Source organism: Physeter macrocephalus, chromosome 18, assembly GCF_002837175.3.
Source record: "Physeter macrocephalus isolate SW-GA chromosome 18, ASM283717v5, whole genome shotgun sequence".
Taxonomy (NCBI): Eukaryota; Metazoa; Chordata; class Mammalia; order Artiodactyla; family Physeteridae; genus Physeter; species Physeter macrocephalus.
Genome location: NC_041231.1, coordinates 82,354,306 through 82,366,145, shown reverse-complemented (window position 1 = coordinate 82,366,145; position 11,840 = coordinate 82,354,306). Strand labels below are relative to the sequence as shown.

Below are 11,840 nucleotides of genomic sequence, written 5' to 3'. Positions count from 1 at the left end.
GTAGGAAGCCTCCTAAGACAGCCTCTTTCCTCCTCTGGTCCAGGGTGCTTTTCCTCATTTGTTTACGGAAGGCCTTGCACTGCTGGTGAGGTCAGGGTTGGGTTCAGTCCTGAAATGAGCCAGTTAACTCCCCCAGATCCCAAGGTGTGGGGTGCAGGAGCCCATACCTGGCCCTGTGGGCTTCTCTCCTGCACCATCTCCGTCAAAGACATCATGGCAGAATGCCATCCCACTAGCAACATGAAGGGAGCATCATCTTTGACTTGGACCCAGAGGCCCTTCGTTCCTGGGACACGAAGCCTTTTAATAACCTGGGAAGTAAGTAATTTGACAACCTCATTTTTTTTAAAGGGCAATATAAACCAAGAGATGCAGTTAACATGAGTTTTTATTGCAAATACAGCTAGAAATAGGAGAGAAGAGTGTCAATTTGGAATTTTAAAAAATCAAAAACACCTTCTAGTGAAAACAAAAGTGTCCATTTTTCTGGGAGGCAAAATTTATTGTATTTATTGTAAGGAAAACACTGCCTGTGTTTCAATGATTGGAGGGGACAAAGAGAAAAAAAATTCTTGGCTATAAATTTTTTCTGTCTGTAGAATTAAACAATATCTATACTCAAGAAACTGAAGATGAAAACACAACAAAAACACAACAATCTTTTTATTTATGTAAATCAGGTCAACACTGGACAATAAACCAATTTCTACCCATTACCATAACAGCTTGTCTATAAAGAACAGAAAAATTCAGATAGGATTCTACCTAGGGTCAAGCGGTTTGTTTTTTTTTTAACCACCCATTCACAGAGGTATAGATTCACAGATAAATAATCCCAAACTACCTGCTCGCCATATTTACACATTCCCATTAAATTAAGCATAAATAAATATATACAAACTTAACATGGATACCCTCCAGAGCTCTTCTAGTGAAGAGTCAATAGATTGATATTTCTCGATTGTGTGTCAAAAACAATGTGAATTAGAGACCGACTCAACAGAGGAGTCGATTTTGGCATTTCAAGAAGAATAGTGTTCATTCTACTTTTTAAAAGAAAACAAAACGAATTTTGTTATTTTTTTTTAACCTGATCATTTAACATACATTGGCACAGGAGGGGAAACACTGTTTGGGCTCTTGAGGCAACATCAGATGGTTTAAGGTTACTTCCTTTCCACAGAATGTATTACGCATACAGGATATCAGATGTGAGGACAAACTCCCTATAAACACTCTAAGTAGGAACGAGTTGCCCTTTTAAGTAAGGCTTTGTACCGGAGGAACAGTGTGTAGATAAGTTTGGGGTATTTCAGGTTTTCCATTAGACCGAAGTTTTCATAGGATATAAAATAGTTGCTTGAGAGAAAGTTGTTTCCTTGGCCAAAGAAAATAAAACAGCCAGGTCTTTGAAAGGTTCTTCAGTTCTTTATGTAGGGGTGGAAAAAGCTAAGGATGTGGTGCCAGAGAGAAGGGGAAAAAAAAAAAAAAAAAAGCAAGCTAACTAGGGGAGAATCCTCACCCACAACAGCCCTTTTTTTCTCTCTCTTTGCTTCCAGGAGAACCACAATACGTGTAAGAGGAGGCAGGACTGGACAGAGAATGGTCAGGAGACCTTTAGAACCTCCAAAGGAACTTGCAAAGTGGAAAGTGTGAGGGCAGCGCTGCCACGTCCTGACTCCTGCTTTCTACCTTTAGCTCTTTTGGTTTGGGACCGGGCACTTAGGAGTGGGCACGCGGCTTGGATACCGTGTCTTAAGAGTGCATGGTGCGGGGGGAGGGAGAGCTGCAACTCACCTGTTTAGTTTGAAAACAAGACTCAAAGGGGCTTGCTTTAAACGTTTCCCTTGACTTAAAAGGCAAACTCTTGAGTTAATCCCACTGTTTATTGATTTATGGGCCCAAGGAAACCAAATCTTTTAATAACTCAATTATCAGATAAACGTAGCAGGCCTGGCTAACGAAAGCAGGGGGGCGGGGGTCGTACAGGAAAGGTGAAGTGAGGGAGGGAGAGGGGGCAGTGGGTTCTCTCCACGTTGCGTGGAGGCGGGGTGCGGGGGAGAGATGCTAAGCGCTCTGCTCAGCCCGGGCGCCAAAAGAACGCCCGGAGGAGGGCGATGGGCGACGAAGGAGCCTGCGTAGCCCAGTAAGACAATTCCTACCCCCATCACCCGCCTTGGGGAGCCTGAGGGTGGAGAGATTTCGTACCGGCAAAGGCGGGGGAAGCTTCCGATCCCCTGGACATTTCTAGGCCAACTCGCCCTCGGGAAGCAGGCGCCCGGGGCGGCCGCTGGCAGCAAGGGGCTCGGGCAGCGCTGAGACCCCTCCCGCCTGCAGCCCGCGGGGCGCCGCCCCATTACCTACTGGAGCACCGGGCTTTCTCGGTCGCCTTAGCCCTTAGGGTGAGACCGAGAGCGGGAAGGGCCCGCGCGGCCCGCGGCCCCTCCAGCGGCTGATTCTATGTCCTCAACACGACTGGGCGCGAGTGGCCCCCACGCTCTCGGGACCTGCACAGTAAGAGCAAGGCGCGTCCATCGCGTCTCTCGCACGTCACACGCGTGGGGCGCGTTGCCCTGCAAGGAAAGGAGACGATGGTTTTCAGTGCGGTTTCTCCCGGCCTTTGGCAATCAGAATACGTCTAATGCAAGCGGCCAGGCCCTCGGACAAAGGCGCAGGCTTCTGAGCTGGGAAGAGATGGAGTGTCTACACGCTCCCTGAGGTCTAGTTCCCGGCCTTTGCACTCCTATCAACTCATCTGTGGCTGAGCCCTGCACACCCAGAGGCCCCCAAAGAAGCTGACGTGGATGGGCTGGGGTCTGACATCAGCCGTTGCTTGGGCCCTCCTGGTGGCCTGAAACCAGCTCCCTAACTCAGCCCCCCCATAAAAATGTCAGTGCAAAACTCAGCAGGTTCCTAAATCCGACCCTCTAACCTCCCTCCTTCCCAGGCCAAGGCCCATGGGGCGGCAGACCTGAGAGTCCCCGTGGGTCCTAACTGTAAATCCTGCAGAACAAACCTCTGGATCTCTATCTTCGAGGGATGCTGCAAAAGTCCTAATGCCTACTTTGCTTAAAGAGATGCGTTCATGCACACTCTATTTAGAGACCTAGGTCATCCACTCCTTCGCCCCTGGGGATTTCCCACTGCTTTGGGGATGGCGGAAACAAGGGGTTTCAGATCTTATTTCAAGATAATGCTCAGGTGAAGCCCAAGAAAGGAGCAGGGCTGCCAGAGTGAGAGAGATTAAATGTATGAAACTTCATCCACTGGGAATAGTCCCAGTGTATCCAGACAGTAACATTCAAAGCTGAAATACATATCCTTTCACTTTGCATTATTTTACTATTATTGCCAAAAACAAGTGCACGTCTGGGAGGGGAAAAAACGCCTCATTCATAAAGCATCTTGTAAGAAAGCAATTGTTGCTGAAACACGGGAGCTTGCACCACCCCCCTCCCCGCGACCACTCGACCACTGGCAAAGCTGCTGCTTTCCCCACAATCGCCAAAGAGCCCAAGGAAATGGAATCCGTTTTAAAGGCAAGGCAATAATGTTAAAATATTGGGCTCCAAGAACACTTACTCCTCTCCCCTAAAATTCATTTAGCAGCTCCCCACTTCCCCACTAACAGGTATCTGTTAGCAACTAGACTCAAAGCTGCTTCAATCTCTTATTGGCCACTTTCTAAATTATTCCCTTTGAGCTTCTTTAAAGAAGTGCACCTGCAGAATTCTGACACACAGGCTTTGATTTAAAAGGGATCGGAATTTTTTTTTCTCTGTACCTTATAGATTGTGTAGGAAGCCCAAGTCCTCTTTGAAGAAGCTCATAAACCATGCGGGCAAAGCTTTGGAAAACAGAAGAGAGTGAAATGGTACATACCCCTCCGAAGGAATTACATACTAATCAACGTATTCATATTGTGTTTGGGTTTTACTATTGTTCTTAAAATTGGTAGATGACACAAATATGATAACAAATGCAAGATGCTCTGTAGGCAGATGCTGGCAAGGCTGGCAACTAGTAACGTTTCGGAAAAGAACTGATGAGGAGTCTGAATCAACTTATTGGTCCGGATTTTCCTCGGCCGCGGGAGCCTCTCCTCGGCCAGCCGGCCCGAGAGCTGCAGCCACCGCCTGTGTCCCCACGGGCCTCCCGCCCCGCCCGCCCTCGCCCTCCCTAATTAAGCAAACGGCCCTGGAGTTGGGCCCCCTTGAGTTAAGGACACAGGGCGGGGCGGGGGCGGGGTCACCGAGGGGACCGCAACAGCGCACCAGAGGGCTAACCACACGCCTTTTCATCCCGGAGGATTCCCGTGACAGCCGGAGGGAGGGAGGGCAACGTAGAAAAAGGGTGGCTGGGAGAGGGGCGAGGTGAGGTGGAAGGGCGGGGACTGCCAGAGAGTTTCCTAAAAATATATTAAAAATTTAAAAAGTTCGTGCGTCTCAGTCAACCAGCTCTCAAAGCACTGACACCGACACGGTTTCTCCGATTTTCTTCCAATAAGTTAGAGTTTTCTCACGTTTAGTCTTATGTTTATTTTCCAAAGGGAAAAAAAACCATGGTTTTCTTTTTATTATCAGTATTACTAAGCTCGAAAGAACCGAAGTGGAAAATCCGGACGGTTGTCTCCAAGTGTATCTTGAAATAGACACTGAGAACCGATACTGTTGCTCCGTGGTACGCCTCAAGTTTTTTTTGTTTTTGTTTTAAAGTTATTTAGCTTTGTTTTTTTAAACTTTGATTGTATGTGTATTCTACCTAATATAATTCTTCCAAAGCCAATCCAATATTTTTAAAGCTAAAATTAAATTTTTTTTCTGTTTTCCTTTTGTATTTAAAACATTTTTCCTTTTTTTTTTTTTTTTTAAATTTTTCATTTCCTGTGTTTCTCCTCCTTGTCGCCAGTTTTACTACCTGGGCCTTCCCCAGACGTGTGCCTGTTAGTGGTGGTGTTGTTCAAGAACATCTTGTCCATGCCTTTGAGCGCCTCGGTGAGATAGTTCTGCAGGGCCGTGAGCGCAGCGCAAATGGCCGGGGCGCCGAAGCCGTGCGTGATGAGGCTGAAGTGCGTGAGGCAGCTCTGGATCCCAGGCTCCAGGATGGGGCTGGGCCGGCTGTTTCCGATGGGCGTCCGGTCCTGAGCCAGCAGATCCGTAAATTCTTTACAAAGTTGCCTGCAAAGGGGCGGGAGAGGAACAACAACAATAAGAAAGCAAAACAACAACAACAAAAAACACCCTCAGTGTCGTTATTGACATTCGAAAGGAGAAGCTCACACGAGCCCAGAGGCGCCCGGTTACCGGAGAGCCGGAGAGCGAGGCTAATGTGGGCGATTCCGCTCTGTTTCTTTTCCCAGCGTTCTCCCTTCTAGAGCAGCTGGGACTGGAAGGAAAGTGGGGGTGGGGACTTTAGGCACCCCTTCCATCCCAAAGCCTGGCCTTTCCCACCCCCCTGCCCATCTTTCCCCCTTCATTACAAGACTGCATAAACCCCGCTTTGGGCAATGTGCTAGGCTTTAGCGTTTGATTTGCAATCTTCAGTAATTTTTAGCTCTTACCTGACAGTTCCTCTAAAAGCCCTTTCCCCCTCCTCTCCCCTGCCTCTCCAACCTCTTGGTGATCAGACTCAAAAAGCCGGGAAAGAGTTAGGGCCCTGGGCCACAAGCCTGTCCCTGGCACAGAAGCAGATTGCTGGAGCCTTGCGTGGCCCAGGGCAAGCAACTGTTTATTCCAGGAGAGAATGTTGATTCCATTCAAAGCAAAAAGCTGTTTACCTGCAGTATTTGAGAAGGGAAGTAGTCCCACCACCACCCCCTTTGTCCCTTTCTTTGAAAGTATAGGCTACCGAAGATCTTTGTACAACAATATTGTTGTCCATATAAAAGGATTCCCACATTGTTTAAATAAAAACTAAAGGTAGATTAGATGGCTAAGACTCCAGGGAGGGCAGATTTTTATTGTTGAAGGTTTTTATTTCAAGGCACTGACAATTTAGAGGAATCTCCCAGCCTTAGAAATCCTGCGTGCCTAACTATGGACTACACTTATTTGAGAAATTTTTAATATAGGAGGTGGACAAAAGGATTTTAGCCCTGAAGGTCCAATGGCTTGGTTCGCCTTGTGGTCAGAGGTATGGCATCCCAAAGGTCATAGCCTTTCACAGGCTGGCAGACTTCTGCCAGCCTGCCTCCACCTGGTCTCCAGGGTGGTGAGAAAAGAAAAACTACAGAACGCCAATCACAGGCCTCCCTGGGATAGTCTGACACTTGGTGACACCTGGCCTGGCCAACAGGTGAATAGGGCAGATACCTGGAGGCCCATGTCAGTGACCCTGGGGCACCTTTTCCCAGGGGATTACTCCCAGGAGGAGAAATGGCCAAATTAGATGGAGAATACCTCCTCCCCAACCTGCAGCAGCCAGAAAAGGTGTTTGGTTTTAAGGCTGATGGGTAGAGGACACTACCAGGCATCCTCTCACTACTTGTTTCTCTGTTCGAAATGCATACATACATCCTCCCAACCAGGAAGAAACGGGTAACAGTTCTAACCTAAATAGGGCAGTTCTTAAGTCAGAGATACCTCAGGATCATCTGTGGGGTTCAAATACACACATCCAGGCCTCCACCCTCACTGATTCCCACTCAGGGAGCCTGGGGCTAGGTCCACAAATAATTATCTTGAAAATGCTCCCCAGCTGATTCTGATACTCCCCCCAGGTTAAGAAGTGCTGGCCTAAGAGAAGCCACAAGCACTCCTTAGGGAAACCACAGAGTTGTTTGTGGAATCCTGTCATCTAATTTAGCCACTTTAGTTTATTTTTTCCCCAAAGTACCTTTACTCTTTTATAAAGCACCAGCAGTTCCCCTGCCACTAGCCACCGGGGCAAGGGGTAGGAGGGCAATTTACTGATAAAGATCTATTATATTGCTAGTTGGTACATCAGAGGAAAGCCTTCTAAAAAGACGGTGGGTGCCAGGTTTTGATCGTTGGAAAAGATGGTTAAAGGCTTTCCTGAAGTTTGTACTCATTACCAAAGTGCCAAAAAGGAAATGCTGAACTGAGGAGAACAAATGCTTAGAGTCAAACATTTTAAATCTTCAAAGCCCAAACCAGGGTCTGTAAGCAATTAAAGTTCTGGGACATTAATATTTTTTGACCCTGCGGAAAGGGGCAATGAAATTCCAATCACGTCTCAAAAACATCTGGACAAATTTGAGCAAATGATTTTTTAGCCTTCCATATATTTCTTTAAATTACGCTGTCAACGGAACAAACCGCGTCCTCCAGCACGAAATAAATGAGCGCCGCTGTTTGGGCCGTTCCTGCGAGAGAAACGTGCGGGCGCACGCAGCACCGCCCACTGCAGGCCTGAGCCGGCCATAAAACACCAGCAATATGACATCGAAGCCAAAGACGGGAGTAAATCAAATAAATAGAAAACCCACTGTAAAAGTTCAAATGAGCTCTAGACCTAAATTTAGCCAGAGATTTACTATTTTCCCCTCTGGAGTTGTAGTAAATTTTACGTCCGTGGAAGGTGCCAAACAGCAACGTTGGAAAGAGAGTAATTAGAGCTGCGGGTAGAGATGGGTGAACGTGGGTGACGTACAGACACCCTGAGCGAGCACGCGCGGCTGTGTGACTAGGACAGGGAGATGTGGACCCCACGGAGTAATATGCATCCAGGGATGCAGGAAAGAACTGGAACAGGGACCCAACCGGAAAAGGTCTGCCTGCCATCCCCAGGGTTGGGGATGTGAATTGTAAAAAGCCTGGATTCGGATTAATAAAGCCCTCCCTCTCAGAAACTAGGAAATAGAGAAAACACACAAATACGAAGCCCATAATCAACGCTGAGGGGTGGGGGCGGAGGGGAGCGGAGGGGGGCGGAGGGGGGCGGAGCTGGGAGGGTTCCCTAGCCAGCAATCCACGGGCTTTCCACCACTGAGCTGCTTGCCTGCCCCCCGGAGGAAGTCTGCACTGCCGCTCCCACGGCCTCCTCCCAAGCGAGGCGGCCCCGCAGGTTGGGAGTCTGGGATGAGGACCACTGGTCCAGGACACTCACTTGGTGGCCAGCAGCATATTCTTCCGGGAGTGCAGGTCACTGGGGTCCGTGTGCTGCCGGTTCAAATACTCAGAAACAGCTTTGGCAGGAAACTCCGTTTCGCAAATGTACCCAAAATCCCGAGCTAAGTGAACAGCCTCTCCTGAAAAGACAACCGCAGAGGAAATAATCAGCACCCAGTCCCCGACCATCCCAAGGGCAGGAGGCGTTCCCTGGTCAATTCTGTTATTATTTACAAAAGAGGCCAACTGTTAAGGGTTAATAGCAAAGAGGAGACAGATGCCCAAACTAAACATGGTTCTCAGACCGAAATTAACGTTGATGGAACAAACTTTGTTCCTGCCGCCCTTTCCAGCCTCTCCCCGATCATCCTTCCAGCCAAGACCTAGCTAGACATCCCCTGAATAGCTTCAGGTCTCCCACACCCCATGCTTTGTCTTAAGGGAAAGGTGGGCAGGCATTCAGGAGCTACCTTACAATTGCACCTAGATAGATAGTGAGCTGGATAGTCAAGCCAGATTCCCCCTTCCTTTTTTAAAGCATCTGTTACACCTGCTTTAAATAAAATTTAAAAGTCTTCCTATCTTTTGTATCTTCCTATAATAACTAATATATACAAGTATAGATCCCAGTGTGTCTATGTCCACATATATTAAAGAAAATGTAAATCGTATATGGATCCGTTTCTATCCAGCAATGAAATATTTATTCTCCTTGTCAGTTTCCTGCCAGTTAGGTTTCAGGTTTCTCCTCTTCAGAGGTTCCCGCCATCATTCTCTTACTTAAGGACTTTCTACTGCACAAAGGTGACACAGCAGCTACAGAAAACCTGGACAGCTGAAAGATTCCTTAACTTATGTGGAAGCCCCTTTCGAATAAAGCATTATTGCCCTTTAAAGCACAGCCTTCGGGGGTTCAAGGGAAGCTCCCGATGTGAAAAAGAGATATGTTGAATTATCCCATAGCTACATTATTTTTAAGGAGCATGCCTTCCTTTTAATTATCATTAGCATAGTAACCAAAGATTTCAGGTACAGTGCTTACAACAACTCATAACACTGAAAACTGCCAAATGAATGTTGGCATTTCAGTGCGTTTTCCAGTTTCCTTCCTTTTCCACCTAAATCCCTGTCTTGGGCTGAAATTACTTTGACTGCTTTTCAAAATGAAGATTGTGATATTAGCAATACCTTAAAGGGCAAAAAGTAAAACCCCCAGGCTAAGAGTCAACCACTAATAAATGTGGTCTAGAAATTTAGTGACCGCTGTCCCTGGGGGTAAGTTTGGGCCAGGCAACTTTGCCTTAAAGATAGCAAAGTGCAATGCCTGTAAATGTGATGACTTTATGGTTGCTGCCTAAATATTCTAAGATCCCCTCCTCTAAAAACTAACTCCCCACAGGAGTGTCATAATATCACATCCATAAAAATAGAAGAAAAAACCAAGACCTACATGTTAGACTCTAGAGAAAACTCTACAGCTTCCTCCATTAGGTCCATCTGGCTCTATTTCCTACCCCTTCCACATCCCACAGATTCAAATGCAGATCCTCTTGTTCTAGACTGTGAAGATCCTGTTTATTACATACCATAAATATCATCCACAATCCCAAAATGATGAGCAAATTAGAGCGTGCTTGTTGTAAGTATGGGCCTTTAAATTCACAGCTGAAGATCATACACGACTCCCCCCTCCATGTTTCCTCACTCCCCACCCCATATTTTTCCTAGGTCATTGGTCTTCTGAAGCTATATTTCAATAAGTCCCAGGTAATCAGCAGGAGATAGGGGCCCTGAGAGTGACACGAGTTTTAAAATAACCATTAGAGGTCATGAATGCAATAATAGTTTCATAAATCGACTGTGTTTTCTACGACTGACGAGATTCAGAGGTAAAATCTGGGAAGGAGAAGGGGTATAGAATGCATTGCTTCTTACAGAGTTACTCTTGCAGGAGTTCATACAGAGGGTGTTTCAGGCACCATGTCCTGCACCTGGTGGCAGAGGTGACCCCTGCACTGGCTTGGAGACTAGACCTGAGCACTCTCCAGAGCTCAGGGACCCTTGCATTGTCCCTTGGCCTCTGGACAATTGCCGCTCCCTCTAAGTAAAAGGACCTTTGAACTTCTCTCAAGCAATCGCTTGACATCCAACTCAAAAGGGCACAACAATTGCAATGATTTCCAGTTAATCATAAAACATGTAAAATGTCAGCCTTCAGCCGACAGTTAAGCTCCACCACTTCGTGAAATGGCCAAACGTCTTGCTTACCTTCCACCAGGGAGGTGAGTAACGTGACATTTGCTGCCTTGCGCCTGCCCGCGGGTAAATTCAAACCGATTTTTTCTAGCCTTTCTCGCAAAGATCTCCCCCCATTTTTCGATTTGGCTCTGAAATTGCAAGAATTAACATTCTGATTAACCTCAGAGTGTTCCTGAAACAAAGTTTAGACTTAGCAATCTAAAGCCCAGTGGAGCTTGAAGAGGTTTTAACTTGAGGTTAGCACATTTTTTTTTCTTCCTTTTGGTTATTTGCTGATAGTTTGCTGAGGTTTGCTTAATTTCTGCAATACAAAGCATTAAAAAAAATTGAGTCGTTTACTTTTTTTATCTGGTGAGAAAAAAAAAAAGATACCAGATGGGAATAATCAGGGTGTAGGTTGTCGGTCCAGAGAAGGTAGAAGTTGCACATTCACAAGCCCAGCTCTTTCCTTGTCATGGAGCCAGTGAGGTGAGCAGAAACTGGGCAAGTACAACCTTGCCAAAAAAGGGAAAGAACTGTGTGGTTCAGAAAGGAGAGGGCTTGGCCTGAAACAGATGGACTTTGAGAGGAAAAGTTCAAGAGTTGCTATAAAATGGAATTGGGTTAAAAGGGGAAGGAAGACTGAAACATGAAACTAATGACGATGGTAATCATAGTAACACTAAAACTAGCATTAGAGGGAGTTTAGTTATGTGATAAGCACTTTATATTGATACATTGATTATCTCACTTAATCGCGTGGTAAGTTTCATACACCCACCATCAATGCCCAGGGGTGACTGAAAGAAACATCCACATTGTGGGGCTCAAAGGACTCAGTTGAAAACTGAACTACAAAGTAGACCAGAGCAAAAGGAGTTCAAAGTGAGAAAAGTCTGTGGGTCACACCCTTATTGCTTCCCAACGATCCTCCTCTATGTGCTAAGGTCTGAGCAAAACTACAAGAAAAAAACAGTTACTCTGACCTCTCTTGTTGTACTGTTCACCCAGCCATTTTTAGGAAAGAAAGGGACTTTCAACACCCAAGATAGGCTAACTTGAAAAATTCATCTCATGCAATGTCACCTTCATATCAGGGACACTAACCAAAGGGTTCAGGCGTTAGCAGGGACTTTTGGGGAGGCTTTGAATCTTAAGATAAAAGCCACCTCCTTCCCCAGTTTCCACAAGAAGTCTATAAGATTGTCTTTCTCCAATATCGGGGAGCATATGAATGTCCCCAAGGAATAACTGCCAATACTTCTAAAGTGGTGTCATTGTTATTACTGGTGGTGGTACTGAAGAAAGGAAGTCACACAAGTCTAGAACAGAGCTTTTCAAACTGCGGGGCACAATACTTTAGTGGGACTGGACCAACTTAGTCGGCCGCCAAGTGCACTTTCAAAACGAAGTAGAGATCAGAGTACATTGCAGGTACGAAAGGGGTTGCTCCATGAAACTCCTGTTTTAGGTAAGTTTAGGTTGTGGGTCCCATTCAAGGTAGAGAATGCCCCGAAGGGTCCTGGGGATGGG

The 11,840-nt window shown here is 46.4% G+C and overlaps 1 protein-coding gene across 6 annotated transcripts in view; it reads right to left on the bottom strand.

Moving 5' to 3' along the window:
- Positions 1 to 245: 245 nt before the first annotated feature.
- Positions 246 to 11,840, bottom strand: part of TFAP2B (transcription factor AP-2 beta) — a 29,993-nt gene continuing 18,398 nt past the window's right edge. For 3 of the 6 annotated variants that reach the window (XM_055080064.1, XM_055080063.1, XM_055080065.1), the window contains 5 exons: positions 10,338 to 10,456; positions 8,068 to 8,209; positions 4,918 to 5,177; positions 3,785 to 3,847; positions 1,450 to 2,573 (listed from right to left, as the gene is read on the bottom strand). In XM_055080064.1, coding sequence (XP_054936039.1) covers positions 3,786 to 3,847; positions 4,918 to 5,177; positions 8,068 to 8,209; positions 10,338 to 10,456 — 583 coding nt within the window. In that variant the 3' untranslated portion in view covers positions 1,450 to 2,573; position 3,785. Of the gene's footprint in view, positions 312 to 1,449; positions 2,574 to 3,784; positions 3,848 to 4,870; positions 5,178 to 8,067; positions 8,210 to 10,337; positions 10,457 to 11,840 lie in introns of those variants that run through there. The other 3 variants (XM_007101674.2, XM_007101673.2, XR_008615799.1) reach the window with 2 other exon arrangements.